Source organism: Lagenorhynchus albirostris, chromosome 2 (assembly GCF_949774975.1).
Source record: "Lagenorhynchus albirostris chromosome 2, mLagAlb1.1, whole genome shotgun sequence".
NCBI lineage: Eukaryota > Metazoa > Chordata > Mammalia > Artiodactyla > Delphinidae > Lagenorhynchus > Lagenorhynchus albirostris.
In genome coordinates, this window is record NC_083096.1 from 140,543,157 (window position 1) to 140,559,597 (window position 16,441).

At 39.2% G+C, this 16,441-nt stretch overlaps 1 protein-coding gene across 2 annotated transcripts in view; it reads right to left on the reverse strand.

Moving 5' to 3' along the window:
* TTC4 (tetratricopeptide repeat domain 4) overlaps positions 1 to 16,441 on the reverse strand; it is a 38,858-nt gene that overhangs the window by 21,668 nt on the left and 749 nt on the right. For both annotated transcript variants that reach the window (XM_060139960.1, XM_060139961.1), the window contains exons 2-5: positions 16,257 to 16,374; positions 14,755 to 14,916; positions 11,192 to 11,269; positions 9,630 to 9,754 (exon numbers count right to left, since the gene is read on the reverse strand). In XM_060139960.1, the coding sequence (XP_059995943.1) occupies positions 9,630 to 9,754; positions 11,192 to 11,269; positions 14,755 to 14,916; positions 16,257 to 16,374 (483 nt within the window). The remainder of the gene's footprint in view (positions 1 to 9,629; positions 9,755 to 11,191; positions 11,270 to 14,754; positions 14,917 to 16,256; positions 16,375 to 16,441) is intronic.

Below are 16,441 nucleotides of genomic sequence, written 5' to 3' on the forward strand. Positions count from 1 at the left end.
CACACTCTCCTGTGGGGACGCCTCTTGCATCTTATTGGCTTGAGTCACTATTAGGATATATCTAGTTAATGGCCAGACAATGGATCTTTTAAATTGGAGAAAATTCTAAATTGGTATATTTTTTAGAGAGCTCTCATTATAAACAGCTATTTTATTGGTACCTATGATAAAGCCAAATTAGAAGGTGGAAAAAATATATATGTAAAATGGTTAACCTAAGAACTCCTTAGTTTGTTTATTTAATTAATTTATTTAATTTTGGCCACATGGCTTGCAGGATCTTACTTTGCACCCGTGCCCTAGGCAGTGAAAGCGTGGAGTCCTAACCATTGGATCTCCAGGGAATTCCCAGAACTCCTTAGTTTAAAACAAACAAAAAAAACAGTTTGGGAAGCCTTATTTGTGGTCTCTGCTTCCCCTCAGTGGGTCTTACAGGTGCCAATAAAAACATTAGGATAATTAATGTTAATTAGGTTGATTAACAGGGAAGTAAGAAAAAAACTGAAAAGGAAGTCTAGAGACTTCTTCCCAACAAGGTGGAAATTTTAAAGGGTCTCATCCCAAATGGATAAAGAAATCTTTAGACGGTTATTAAGAAATGGGATAAATAAAATGAACATTAATAGGATTAAAAAGGTTCTGATACAACACTACCTAAGGTTGGATGGGCCAAAGGGACCCTCTATTGGTCCCCAACATTAAAGGGCCCCAAACAAGTCTGTTCTATTTACCCCAGTTTAAAAACTATGTGTCATGTGTGTGTTTATGTATGTGTGTGTATATATATATTTACATATATATATATATATATATATATATATATATATTTAAAAGCCTAGAAAAAAACTACACTGAGATACCTGACCAACTATTACTTGGGGCAACAGTTAGGCCAATTAATCAAGTTAAAAGATTGACAAAAAGGCCTGAGTGCCTTGGCTCAATCTCTCACTGGGGACCCCAGAGCCTTTTATACAAAAATAGATTAAATGGTTGGGGGATAAAAAGAAAAGAAAGCTTCTGGGACTGTTGTTAAGACCAAGGCTTGTCGATCGGATCCTGATGGAAACTAGTTAAAGGTGTAAAAGATGACAGAATAGGGCTCCCCTGGTGGCGCAGTGCTTAAGAATCCGCCTGCCAATGCAGGGGACAAAGGCTTGAGCCCTGGTCCAGGAAGATCCCACATGCTGTGGAGCAACTAAGCCCATGCGCCACAACTACTGAGCCTGTACCCGAGAGCCACAACTACTGAACCCCGCATGCCTAGAGCCCGTGCTCTGCAACAGAAGACACCACAATGAGAAGCCAGCACACCACAACGAAGACTAGTCCCCGCTCGCCGCAACTAGAGAAAACACGTGCGCAGCAACGAAGACCCAACGCAGCCAAAAATAATTAAATAATTTTTTTTAAAAAGTTAACAGAATGGAGATGAAAGTTTATATAAATTGGTATATTTAAATGGGCTTTATGTAAGATGGTTATATCCCTTTTGCCTAATTATATTGTAGGATAGACATTATGTCTCACTGGGGAATGCTTCCCCTGCCTATTTTAAGACAGCGTATATAAATCTGCCCCTCAGACAATATTAATTAAACATACTAAAAGAAACCAACAAGGTTACCTGAGCCCACACTATATGAAATAAAACCTGGGAGTTAATATTCAGGGGCCAATAAAAATAATAATGGAGATTTTTGCTCTGGGTTTACCCTATACACTCAGAAAGAGAGCCTTGGTTGAATGCCTTGTGCAAACTTTTGAAGGCATGATAAATTGAACCCTAAAGTTCTAGAACACAGAACTCTTAATTTTCAGATAGTTGGAAATTTTCTCACTGATATAAAAATGCAAATTAAAGAAAATATAGTTCAGCCAATCAATCTTTTAATATCATTTAGGCAGCAGACCAGTTCTTTAGAGAATTTAAAGCAACTGTCTTTGTGTTGCAAACCTCTACAAATCAGAAATGTAAATACAGCCCACAAACACCTGAGACTGAGCCTAGTTAGCTCAATCAGGTAAAACCTGAAACCAAATGAGACAAAAAGGCTCTTTTAAACTCAAACTGCTGGAAAGGCTCCCTCACTCAAAATCTAACTTATAGCCTCCTTAAGGGATTTATCAAGGACAAATATAAACCTTAAGTCTTTTCCACACATAGTATAAGCCTTAGTCATCTGAGCAAATAAATTTAACTTATTCCAACTGCTATTTATAAACTAGTAAGTTTATAATACCTGATTCATAACTACATGTTAAAGCTATGAGATCTCTAGTTTTGTCTGTTTATATGTCTGTGTGTACATTATATATACAAGATGTCTCTACCTCTGGAAAATATTATCAAAATTAAGTTTATAAAAGAGCTCATTTAATTGACTTAAAAGTAAGCACTTACAAATTAAATTTTTCTAAATATAATGGAAACTGGCCAGAATGAGTTTCAGGTTCACATGACCTAGGAAATATTCAATATTAAATTGTATCTGGTAATAGAGCTAGCTTAAGCTTGTTGGTTTAATCAATATAGACATAGACATACCTTACTTTTATTGTACCTAGGTTAACTAAGTTCATGTTATTTCTGTTGCAGAGTTTATCAGCAAGAAAAATTAACTTGGTATTGTTGACTGAAAAAAATGCACAACCTAAAAGTTGAGAATTATGTTTTATTCGGAGGACTTGCTAAGAACTTAAGCCTGGGAGGCAGCCTCTTAAGTCCCTGCTGAGGACTTAAGCCTGGGAGGCAGACACCTCTAGGAACTGCTCTGAAGAGGTAAGGGAGGAGCCAGGATATATAGTTTCTACATAAAACCAGGTAGTCGGAACATCGAAAGATTACTGTTAAATAAAAACAGACATCTCAAGTTAATGAATTTAACACTTTTCTATGTATGGGAAGATGCAAGAGTCTGGGCTCACTGAAATCATTCCTTTGATATATATGTTATATCTTAACTATCTAGGGCCAGTATCCTGTTTTTTCCTCCATCCTGAATCCCCTCAGGGTGCACAGTCAGGGGCAGCTGCAGTGGCTGATGGCTTGATGGCTGCAACATCCTCTGTTTACTGATAATGGCAGGTGACATTCTTCATCCGCAGTATGATGATATCTTCATAAGTTATAAAATAAAGGTAAATGAGACAAGAGTTTACAGGTGAACTCTTAGGAATAATTATGTTTTGGGTATGTCTATCTATAGTTTCTCCTGATTTTTGGTAACTTGAGTTTTGCTAAGTTAAATTAAATGATGAGAATTCACTGACTATCCAAGTCATTTCAAATAAAATACTGGAACATTAATTGCTAAACAGGTCTAAACTTACCTACTTTTGTCTCCTTACAAGAGGGAAGCTAAAGATGTCTGGGTTTATTAAACATGTCTTGTACCACAAGAAATTATGCTATAAGATATATGTTTCTAGAGGTTCTAGAATATTCCCAAATTTGCCAATCAGGAAATGCTAGTATAACAAACAGTTCACAATTACTTGCTGCTTGTCAGTTTTGCTAGAGATTAAGATTTTTAAAGGTTAAAACTGTAATATGTAATTAAAGGCACTAAAAACAATAAGGGAAATGTTTCAGTATGCAAGTAAAGTACGATGTGTGTTTTCAGCAAAAGAAGGTGTGAGGAATGGAAATACATTTTAAGGGGAACAAGTGATTTTGTCCTAGAGCTGGTTGTTTCTAGATGGAAAAATAAGGAACAAACTAATATGGATACAGAAAGTTGTGGAAGGTTTGTAGAAAGGAAGCCCTGAAAAAGGAGTTTTGCACATGGTCAGGCTGGGACTAAATTAATGAGGTAAATGGATTTTGTTATTAAAAGTAGGTTGGGGGGCTTCCCTGGTGGCGCAGTGGTTGAGAGTCCGCCTGCCGATGCAGGGGACACGGATTCGTGCCCCGGTCTGGGAAGATCCCACATGCCACAGAGCGGCTGGGCCCGTGAGCCATGGCCGCCGAGCCTGTGCATCCAGAGCCTGTGCTCCGCAACAGGAGAGGCCACCAACGGTGAGACGCCCGCGTACCGCAAAAAAAAAAAAAAAGTAGGTTGGTGCAGGACTAGATTTGGTTCCTTTCTCTATTAAGAGAAAAAAATTTTCTTGGAATACTGTTTTTGATAACAGATTATATGGGTTTCTTTGCCTTTAGGTGATGTGTATTTCCTTTTGAAATCTTTTTTTTTTTTTGTCTACACTGGATCTTCGTTGCTGCACGCAGGCTTTCTCTAGTTGCGGCAAGTGGGGCTACTCTTGGTTGCGGTGTACGGGCTTCTCACTGTGGTGGCTTCTCTTGTTGTGGAGCACAGGCTCTAGGTGCACGGGCTTCATTAGTTGCAGCACATGGGCTCAGCGGTTGTGGCACGTGGGCCCTAGAGCACACGGGCTTCAGTAGTTGCGGCATGTGGGCTCTAGGGCACGCAGGCTTCAGTAGTTGTGGCACTCAGGCTCAGTAGTTGTGTCTTGCAGGCTCAGTAGTTGTGGCGCATGGGCTTAGTTGCTCCACAGTATGTGGGATCTTCCTGGACCAGGGATCGAACCCGTGTCCCGTACACTGGCAGGCGGATTCTTAACCACTGCACCACCAGGGAAATCCCTGTTTTAGAAATCTTTTGTCACTTTGGTTAAGTGAATAAGTATTATTTCACAATGACCTATGATCCTATTTGACCAAGTCAAACCTTTTAAAACCTTTTTGATATTCTTGACACACTTCCCAAATATCTAACTGAAGTTCTTTTGACCTCCAGCTAACTCTGGGAAGCTTCAAAGGAACCCTGAGGCATCTTAGAGGAATATTAAACTAATTAGGTTTATTTGGTATGTTAAATTACTTGAAAAACATTGTCAAGTGATTGGAGATAAACCTTCTTAGATTATGCTGTGTGGGTAAATGTTAATATAGATATTCCAAATTTTATATGGAATTCCTAAAAATCTGATTGTCCTGGTATGTTATCAGTCATAATTCTAATTATTATCTTAAAATGTTGTATGTCACAGAAATGACCAAGTTTCTTGTCAATTACATTGTAATCAGATCTTTAACCATGCCATTTTAAGTCTTTTGTCATTTACAGACAATCACTGTTTTACTTTGATGCTTTTATAAAATGAAAATCTTCAAGAAGATTCACAAGGACTTTGAAAAATATTAATTTCTGATAACTTTTAGATCATACCACTGAAATGGGTAAGAAATTACAAAAGGGGCTTCCCTAGTGGCGCAGTGGTTTAGAATCTGCCTGCCAACGCAGGGGACACGGGTTCGAGCCCTGGTCTGGGAAGATCCCACATGCTGCAGAGCAACTAAGCCCATGCTCCACAGCTACTGAGCCTGCGCTCTAGAGCCCGTGAGCCACAACTACTGAAGCCCACGCACCTAAAGCCCGTGCTCTACAACAAGAGAAGCCACCACAATGAGAAGCCCGCTCACCACAGCAAAGAGTAGCCCGCACACCACAGCAAAGAGTAGCCCCCACTCACCGCAGCTAGAGAAAGCCTGTGCGCAGCAACGAAGACCCAATGCAGCCAAAAATAAATAAAATAAATACATTTATTTAAAAAAAAAAAGAAATTACAAAACTCTAATGGAAAACCCAATGCCTCCATCTAGATCAACAGGACATAATTACATGGGACTGAATGAACTGATAAATATGATTTATAATTTTATGACTTTTTCTGAAATATACCAGCTTTTAATCTTGGCTTTCCAGAAAAGCTTTCCTCTTATGGCAACCATGACCTACAACAAATTGAGAAAGTATACCTTTGTAAACAAAGATGAAACATTAATTTTTTTCTCTCTACCTGATTCCTCCTGCATTTGGCTTCTCCAGCTGGCTCCCCTGTGGACCTGATGGCTTACTGTGACAATATTACAACTAGCTATACTAACCATTATTTTAACTTGCTCTCTTGTTGTTTTCAAATTATTTATACCTTGTGCCTCTCTTTGCTGCACTACAACTTTATTAATTTACTAGCTATATTACTTATATCCTGTCTGTTTTATAAGATTGTTGTCTCTTGCATTACCCAATGTGTAACCAGGCCTCCAACAAAATTAATGATGGTTAAACATCTTGAGGCAGTTGATCATATATACAACTCTACACAGAATAATTGTAATAGTGCAACTCTAGATATGGGAAGAAGCAACAAGGGAAAACATTTCCTGAGTAACAGACTAGTAAGACAGGCGATCCAAAGAATTTAAGATTATCAGTAGGACCTGATCCAAAATTAGCACATTGAGTAGCCTACCAACAGGCTCTCTGCCTGATCTAGGAATGAGCCTTCCTAGCGCAGTGGGAAAAAATTGGTCATGAAATGCCTCCCAAACATTGGTCGAATTTACGATCAAGAGGAGGCACTGTGGACAAAGAATGTAACCTGCCATTTCAGTAAACAAAGAATTTTGTGGGCATCAAGCCATCAGCCACTGCAGCCACCCTGATGGTGCATCCTAAGGGATGCTCAGCATGGAAAAAAACAGAATACTGGTCCTACAGTTAAAGTGCATATCAAAGGAATAATTTCAATAAGCCCATCTCCCCATATAGAAAAGCACTAAATTCATTAACTTGAAATGTGTGTTTCTTTAATTAGCAGTAGTCTTTTGATGTTGGACCACATGGGTTTTTTTTTTTCCTGTATCTTTGCTTCTCCCCTTCCTGCTCAGAACAGTCCTTCAGAGCTATCTGAGACGCTGTATCCCAGGTTTAAGTCCTCAGTAAGTCTGCTGAATAAAACTTAATTCTCAACTTCTAGATGGTGCATTTTTTTTCAGGCAGCCGTTCTTAGAACATATTTTAAATAGCTGGTTGAAAGTTTTTTACCTTTTAAGTCTCATGTCTGGGCTTCCTCAGGGACAGTTTCTGTTGATTTTTTTTCCTTTTCTTGTAATTTTTTGTTGAAAACTGGACATTTAAAATAATATAATGTGGCAACTCTGGAAAGCATATTCTCTCTCTCCCCTCCCCAGTGTTTGTTGTTGCTGTCACTATTGTTTGTTTAGTGACTTTTCTGAACTAATTCTGTAAAGCCTGTATTCTCTGTTATATGTGACTACTAGTGTCTCCAGTTAGCTTAGTGGTGAGATAATGACTGGACAGATTTCCCTAAACGCCTGGAGCCAAAAAGTCTCCCAGTCTTTGCCAAGGGGCTCTGCAGTCATGTTTGGACAAGGCTTCCACAATCACCCCAGCAGTTAACAATTCAGCCTTAGCCTTCATTTCCTGCTGGCACAAAGCTTCCAAATCAGCCAGAGGTTAGAGCTTAGGACATTCTTAGATCTTTCCTGAGCACATGCATAGCAAGAGCACATATGTGACCTTCTAGATTCCCAGGAATATGTTGGAGCTTTTCAAAGCCCCTACAGAATCTCATTCCCCAGCTTTTCCTTTTAAGTTTTCTGGTAAGCCTATTATTTGCCTCAGGGGTTTTCCACTGCCTCAGGCAGATGCAATCTTAAATAACTGCCTCAAATTGTTTTTAACAAATGCCTCCTACACCAACACTCTGTGAAAAAGCTTTTCCTACTGGGATAGCTTCAAGATGTGTCAAATAAAAACAACTTGTAAGTGGGATCTTCTAGATGGTCAAATAATGACAATCCTCTGGGAATGGGGCTTTGAAGGAGCTCTAATCCTGTTCTGCCTCTGGTGGCTGCCAGGCTGCTCATTTTCACCATGATTGTGGGCTGTTGGCTTTCAAGGCTACCATGCAACTAGGGAGGGAGGAGATGGGGATAGGGCAAGTTAAAAATGCCACAAAGCTTGCTGTTCTTACGGAGGTTCAGCCATTTTTCTTGAACAAACACTACCCAGATTACTGCAAGCCTTCCATTCATTTCAGAGTTATGGAAAAGTTGATTGAGCATTTTTGTCCATTTTCCATGGACTTTATGGAGAAAATTTTTCCGGGTCTTTAGTTGGCTATTTTTGCTGACATCACTTCTCTTTCCTGATTTATCTACTTAAGTCTATCAGTTACTCTGAGAGAGGGATCTTGACATTTCTACCTATTTATACATTTGTCTCTTCCTTCTGTGAGTTGTCAATTTTTGCTTCATACATTTTGAAGTTCTATTATTAGGTACATACACATTTAGAATTGTTAAATATGCTTGATAAACTGACCCTTTCATCATTAAAAAAAAATGCCTTGCGTTATCTCTGGTAACAGTCATTGCCTTGAAGTCTATTTTGTCTGATCTTAACATAACCATATTGGGTCTATTGCTCACATATACCAAGCACATGGGAATCCAAAATCAATTTATACTCAGATAAAAGGGTATAATCCTGATACTCTGCAAGCAATGTCACCTATACCTAATGTCAGGCTTTTGGGCCCTGAAATCTCCCTTTAATTATGCTGCAGGACCTAAAAGCTTTCATTTAGGTCGAACAAGGGTTTTTCTGCAGATAAGCTCAGCGATGGCCTTCCACAGTAGCCCTCTTGATCTTCTCTCCTGTGTATACCACTCCTAGAAATTCTGGCCCACCCCTAGTTGCCTAGGCTCAGAATTCTGTTATTGAGCCATGTGGGTCCACACGTATCTACTTTTGTAGATATGACCAAAATGACCTCTGACTAACTTATCCCTGTTCAGGGCCAGCTCTAGGCTCCCTTGGCACTGAAAATTCCCATTCCATAGTATAAGCAGTGAACCTAGACCAGGAATCAAGAGAACTCAAGTCTGGATTTGTACTGAACAGACTTGTGAGGCAATAATGCACAGGACTAAGAATGTGGACTCTGGAGCCAAACAGCCTGACTCTGAAGCCCAGCGTCACCAGTTGTGTGACTTGGGCAACTTCCTGATCTCTCTGCTCTAGCTACCTCACTAGTGGAAGGTGAATTAGAACAGTGCCTCTCTTATAGGACTGTGTGTGGTTCAGATGGATTCGTATAAGTAAAAATTTTTAAATAGCACTTGGAACATACATACAGTAAGTGCTATCTAAATGTTGGATTTTTTTTTTGGTAGTGTTGGCAGTCTGTTATTACAGACTACAGAGTTAATTTTATCATCACTGTTGCTGTTATGTGCCAGAAATGTAGCATTTCATGAGCAAGTTATAGGTGTCTTAATGCTGGGAGTTACACAGTATTATAGAAGCTTAAGATTTTGCTTAAATGTTTAACTGTCCTTTCCCCTCCTCTCTTTCAATAGCTATACTCAGTGTGTAGACTAGACTACGGCACTAATCTATTTATTCAAATCATAATAGTCATAAATTTATCTAGTACTATGTATTCTTCCTTGCCTCTATCATATTATAATTATTTATGTACTTGCTTGTTTACTTATCTGTATCCTCCAGAGTGCCAAGGGTAGTGATTGATTTTGGGTTTTGTTTTTGTTGTTTGGCTGGCTGTTGTTGTTTTGGCTGATCCCACACATGGCTTGTGGGATCTTAGCTCCTGACCAGGGATTGAACCGTAGCCCTCGGCGCTGAGTCCTAACCGCTGGATCGCCAGGGAATTCCCTGAGTTTTGTTTTAAAGAAGAAAAAGTTTACAATGACCCAAGATACAATCTGGGAAATGCTAATTAATTAATTAATGCTAATTAGCAAATGCCAATTGGCTGATTTTGCCACCAACCTTCAACTTGTCTGCTTTAGCCCTCATTTCCAGAAGCTTCTTCTCTGTGGCATCTATCTGCAGCCCCTCATCGCACCAGTTCACAGCCTCGACATAGTTTTTCAGTTCCAGATGGCATAAGGCACCTGTAGAACCCAGCACCCTTAGTATCTGTGGACAACAGGCATGGGAAGAGCCATCCTTGAAAGGGACCCCCAACCTTAACCAGCTACCAGCCAGTACCCTGAAGGGAAAATGCATGATAAAGACCCTTGTAGTACATTCCCCAGACAAGGAAGACTATTTCTTGTATCTTAGATCAGAAAGATTTCTAGGGCCCATTCAGCTCAAAACTCCTGTAAGCCTTTCTGGTATCAAGGACTCTTAAAGTAGGGAAGGCTACAGCTTAGTGGCAAAGAACACAGTCTTTGGAATCAGACAGATCTGGACTGGAAATCTGGCTGTCATTTACCAACTAAACATTAGACAAAGGACTGAGCATCCCTGAGCTTCAGGTTCCTCATCTATAAATGAGAAGAATGAAGTTCATCTCAGATGACTTTCTTTAAATGGAGAGAGAAAGCAGAATTTGTCTCAGTCATTCACAAAAGCAATGGCAAGACCAAAGACATTAGGTCTCTCCTAAAATTGTTCTTGATGGCTACCAGTTTAAGCTGCCTCTCCTTTAATCATGTTTTTTCTCCAGTTAGCCTCTTTGGGCTTTCCACAGAATTTAAAAATATCAGAACTGTAAGGGCTTAAATGTCAATAGAATCCAACCTGATCTTCCAGAGATGGGCATACTGATACTCAGAGTGGGTGTCTCGCCATGGTCACATGGTAAGGTAAAAGTGACAATTCAATCCAAGTACAGACTTCCAGCCTGTGGCAAATTCCACAGGACTATACTCAATTTACTTGCCCATCTTTGTTCAGTACCGCCTTTCCCTACAGCTGAAGGACCTAGATCTACTTAAACCCCCTAACCATGATTAATTAAGCAATAACTTTGATAAAGCATTTTAAATTGGTCATGAGGATACAGAGATTAATATGTAATGAATAAATTAAAGTTTACAAATCACCTTTGAGCTTCTCAAAGAAAAGGTGAAGTATAAAATTAATAAAAGCACTATTATTACACACAAAGGTCAGACTACAAGAGAAAAAATAATCTGGGAACATCTCAGCATTACAGTTAGCAGCCAAAGTCCCATAACTTATCTTTTAATTAACATTAACATGGCATTTGAAGACCTTGCCTTTCAATCAGCTAGTTTGGAAAAAAAATTAGAATGTGGCTTTTAAAACTGCTTTATTTTAATTAATTTTATCTTTATTAATTTAAAATGAGGAGTTTCAATTTCTCTACAAATTCTTAAAACAGAGGGTTGGATTATTCTCTGGGGAATTCTTTTAAAAATGGCATGTTGCTGTTGACAAGGACTTAATATCAAGATGGCAAAAATAAGGTGACTTCATTAGTATCTTAGCACCTTCATATCAAAGCTTAAAATACTTCTGGTGCAGTGCATGCCAGCTTTTCCGCGATGACAATCATACTACAGCTCTACAAGACTTACCTCTTACTATTGCTTTCAGGTGGCAGGGTTTTAGCTTCCTGGCAGCTGTCACATCATTGAGAGCAGAACGAAAATTGCCTAACAAAACACCATTTAGTAAAAGAGAAAACACGTTTTGAGATCAGATTACTTCCAAAATTTTGTGGGTAGAAACAAAAACACTCTTGGACAATCTTGGAGAGATAAAAATCAGAGCAACTGTTTATATTGGGTTGGCCAAAAGGTTCGTTCGGGTTTTTCATAACATCTTACAGAAAAACCTGAACGAACTTTTTGGCCAACCCAATAGAAAAAAATAAAGTTGTGCTCATCAAGCACCTTAGAAATGTTTACAGCATCAGGCAACCCACCGAACAACTATAAATGGCTAGTAAGCATATGGAGAGATACTCAACATCACTAATGATTAGAGAAATTAAAATTAACATGAAATTGGTAAAAACTAAAAACAGATAATATCCAATATTGGTGAAGATATGGAAAAAGGACACTCTAAGAGTAAATTAGAGAGCATATTGGCATGCACTTTGTACGTACACTTTGACCCAACAATACTCTTCTAAGAACTGATCCTTAAAAATGCTTGCAAAACAATAAAGATGTTAAAAAAAAAAAATGCTCGCAAAAAAACAAAAAAAAATGCTTGCAAAAATGTAAAAGGATAAATGTAAAAGCATGTTAACCACTGCATTACTTTTAATTATGAAAAGCTGGAGATAACCTAAATACCCTCAATTTAGTAATGATGAAATAAATTATGGTAAATCCATACTACTAAATACTATACAGCTATTAAAAAAAGACAGTTCCGCATGTAAAAGCATGATGGGATGTCTGTGCTATATTGTTTTAAGTGGTGGGTCAATGTGTATAGAAGCCCATCTTCATAAAACAAACCAATCTAAATATACAGACACAGGTACACACACATATATATCTGTAAGTGCATTTAAAAAAGGTGTGCAATCATACACACTGGTTATCCAAACTAGGAGGCATGAGATAGACTTTCACTTTCTAGTTTATACTGTAAGTATTACTTAACAGCTTGGTATTTACCTATTAACTTCACTTCTAAAACTCTAGCCTGGGGGTCAGCAAAATTTTTCTCTAAAGGGCCATATAGTAAATATTTCAGACTTTACAGGCTACATATGGTCTGTTATACATTCTTCTTTGTTTTACAATCTTTTAAAATTGTTTTACAAGAGGTCAGGGATCCAGATGTGGCCTGTGAGTCACAGTTTGCCAAATCCTAAAGAATAACCAGAATTACTGGAAAAACTTTATCACTAACTTTGTTCATTTTTGCATTACTTAAAAAAAACCTAGGGCTTCCCTGGTGGCGCAGTGGTTGAGAATCTGCCTGCCGATGCAGGGGACACGGGTTCGTGCCCCGGTCCAGGAAGATCCCACATGCCGTGGAGCGGCTGGGCCCGTGAGCCATGGCCGCTGAGCCTGCGCGTCCGGAGCCTGTGCTCCGCAACGGGAGAGGCCACAACAGTGAGAGGCCTGCGTACCACAAAAAACAAAACAAAACAAAACAAAAAAAACTTAAAAGCAGCTATATACTCAACAACAGCAGAATAGTAAAGCAAATAGTATAAACCCTGGTATGTCCATATGATGCAACTTTATGTAGCTATTAAAATAGTATTCACAAATAATTTAATGACAGGTGAAATTGTTTATGTTATAAAATTAAGTGAAAAGAACTGAATACAAAATTGGAAGAACAGCATGATCCTAACTATGGAAAAAATACATATAAGAGAAATCCAAAAACTTCTGGTAAAAGGCAGTAGACTGAACATATGCAGTTCAACCCCTACCACTTGCCCTCTGCCACAAAAAAACCATAAATCCACAGAGACAACAAGAATGAGAACAACAGAGAACACATTTTAAAGCTGGAGAACAAAGAGACACAGGCTAAATGCCTAATTAGGCTTGAGAAAACTGACTTCTAAGCCAGCAGAGGGAAAACTCAAAGCTACCAAGCTATACCGTAGAACCCACAAAGTACTCAGGACTAAAGAATCAACAGCACCAGGTACCTCCGGAAGCGTGGGTAAAGGGGTCTTCCATTTAGTGTATTCTGAATCAAACCTGATTCCACATCCTAACGCTAGCACTGTGTACCCTTCAACAATTCATTTTACTACATTTATTACTACAGTTTCTTACTCTGCTAACTAGGGATAAAGCTGTTAACCTCATTTATCGTACATAGCTGCTATGAGGTCAAGAGGGATTAAAAAAAAATGCTCTGTAAGCCATACCAGTGACATCATTTAAGGAATGTCTCTGAATATTACACATTTGCTCCTCTGGTTATCACATTACATGCAGTTTTTTTCTTTCAAGGTGTTTTTGGTCTTATTAGCCCTATACATGACATTCTTTAGTTCCCCAAGGAAAGGAACTATGTAGCTCTTATTCACAGTGCAGTGCCTACACACAGTAAATGCTTTCTATTTACTGACTGAATAGGTAAATAAATTAAACTCCTTTAGGGAAAGGTCAGGTCTTAACTCACTTCTGTGATGCCAGTGCCTAGCATGGAACAAGAACTCAGTTTGCTCAATGAAGAAAATGTATTCCTCCAGAAGTTAGAAGAGTGGGTTTCTAGTCAAGGTTCTGGCACTAACCAAAGGGGTCGCTCTCTGGGCCTATGTAAAATGTGGGGGCTGGTTGGCTCAAATAATCTCTAAAGGAGAAGACAGCTGGAGCAGCCTATGATTAGAAAGAAACTCTGCTCCAATGGTGACAAGTCCCAACAGACTTATCCCAGCTAGACTTGCAAGGCTTATTGTCTACCAGCCCCTCAGAAAAGGCTGAGGTCATTCCCAGGTCCTCTCTAAAACTCTGTGATAAGAAACATCAGTCTAATACGACCAAGACTATAGTCACCAACAATAATGCCACCCAAACAATTAATCAGTGTTTCCCAAAGTCATGTCTGCAGAACAGTCCTGCATGTTAATAAGTGTTACTTGAAAAGGGGGCTTATAAAACCTGAGAATCACAGGGTAAGGTTCTTTGCTGTAGGTTTTCTCAGCATTAACATACTAATGTGCACTGCGAATCTCCCATGAAGAAGCAGCACTGTCCAAATTTACTTGTTCAAAGAATGTTTTACCTCAAAGGTCCCACAGAATACTCTTTGAGAAATTCTCCCCTGTATTAATACAGTTTCTCTCACACAAAGAACTATTGCCTTAACCCTTCTAGCATCCTTGAGAAGAGGCCAGAAAAAAACTTTTTTTTGAGAGAGAGTAGAAGCATTTGGGCTCAAAAATTCCAGATCATACCAACTAATGTATTAAGGTATTTGATGTTACTCATTTGGTTCAGACAGTAAGAATTATACAACCTACCTGGTTTCCCTTTTCACCAAGTCTATCCAGAAAAGCAGAGTTCAGTTAGAGTAAGCTATCCTAGGCTTCTGGGATAAGCAGCTCCTCTTCCGTCGACACTCTCAAACCCTCCACTAGCCATCATACAGTTGTTTTTATCATAAGTTAATTTTTTAGAAGGTACTAAATAATGGAATAAATTACCCAGATAGTACTGTGCTGCTGCCCGGTTGGAATAAAGAACAGCATTCAAATCAGGGTCTGCACATTTCTTCTTTAATCCTTCAGTGTACGAAATCACAGCTTTCTTATAGTCTTTTTCTTTAAAGTAATCATTGCCCTCGTCTTTAAAGGTCCTGGCCTGTTCTGCGAAAAAGAGAAAAAATGATAACTATTTCCTATTTTTTAAAGGGCTCATTAAAAATAATTCTAAATCATGCAATAATGTAATATATGACAAACAAAAACAAGAAACCAATAGGGAAAGAAAACTCAAAAACGAATGCTATAAAACTGGGTATCACCATGGAGAAATAAAGTCACACATACTTAACTACAATCAATTCCAAATACTTTACAAGGTAGATTATTAAGTGTTTACGAAAAAAAAAAAAAGCATAAAGGAAAAAAGTATACTTATCCTGGGCTTCCCTGGTGGTGCAGTGGACACGGGTTTGTGCCCCGGTCCAGGAAGATCCCACATGCCGCGGAGCGGCTGGGCCCGTGAGCCATGGCCACTGAGCCTGCGCGTCTGGAGCCTGTGCTCCACAAGGGGAGAGGCCACAACAGTGAGAGGCCCGCGTACCGCAAAAAAAAAAAAAAAAAAGTATACTTATCCTAGCTCTTGAAGAGAGGACTCTTTTTTTCAAATATTATTTTGCTTTTTTCTTATTTATTTATTTATTTTTGGCTGAGTTGGGTGTTCGTTGCTGCACGTGGGCTTTCTCTAGTTGCAGTGAGCGGAGGCTACTCTTCATTACGGTGCACGGGCTTCTCATTGCGGTGGCTTCTCTTGTTGCAGAGCACGGGCTCTAGGCGTGCAGGCTTCAGTACTTGTGGCACATGGGCTCAGTAGTTGTGGCTCACGGGCTCTAGAGCACAGGCTCAGTAGTTGTGGCACACGGGCTTAGTTGCTCCGCGGCATGCGGGATCTTCCCTGATCAGGGCTCAAACCCATGTCCCCTGCATTGGCAGGCAGATTCTTAATCACTATGCCACCAGGGAAGTCTGACAGGACTTTTTTTTTTTAAGTACAGAAGAAACGGGGGGAAATTACACTTCTGTTTTTGCATGTGTTGTTTGAGTCCCTGGAATACAAATTACCCTCCTCAACTTAGCAAAAGCCTACAAAATTGTTATAATTCAGTTAAAATTTCCCACCCAGTGAAAGCACACTCCTACCTCCCCCACCTTTAGTATTCCAACAGCACCTATAGTTACACATTGGCACTTATCACACAGGTTTGTCCTGATTCTTTAGGGCAGTTTGGCTATCCACTGGAATGTAACCTTTGAGGGCAGTCTCATTCATTCCTGTATCCCCAATGCCTAGCATTTAGTAGGTATCCAAAGAAGTATATTTGGAATAAATAGTGACAAGTTAGCTCGGGCTAACTACTTCTTGTTATCCATCAGAAGCTTTCTGACTCACACTTTATCTCAATTCAATGGAGGAGCAAAACAAATGTTAGAGTCATTGAAGATACCTTCTGGAGATCGCTCTTCATCAAAAATAATTGACTGGAGGCAAGCCAAGTCAGGATTCTCCTGGGGATCAATTTCTGATGGCGCTTTCTTCATAAATAAGGGGATCTTTTCAAATTCCTGGAGGTTGTTAAGAGAAGAATGAACTACATAAATAGGATTTTCCACTGAGTACATCCAATTCCAT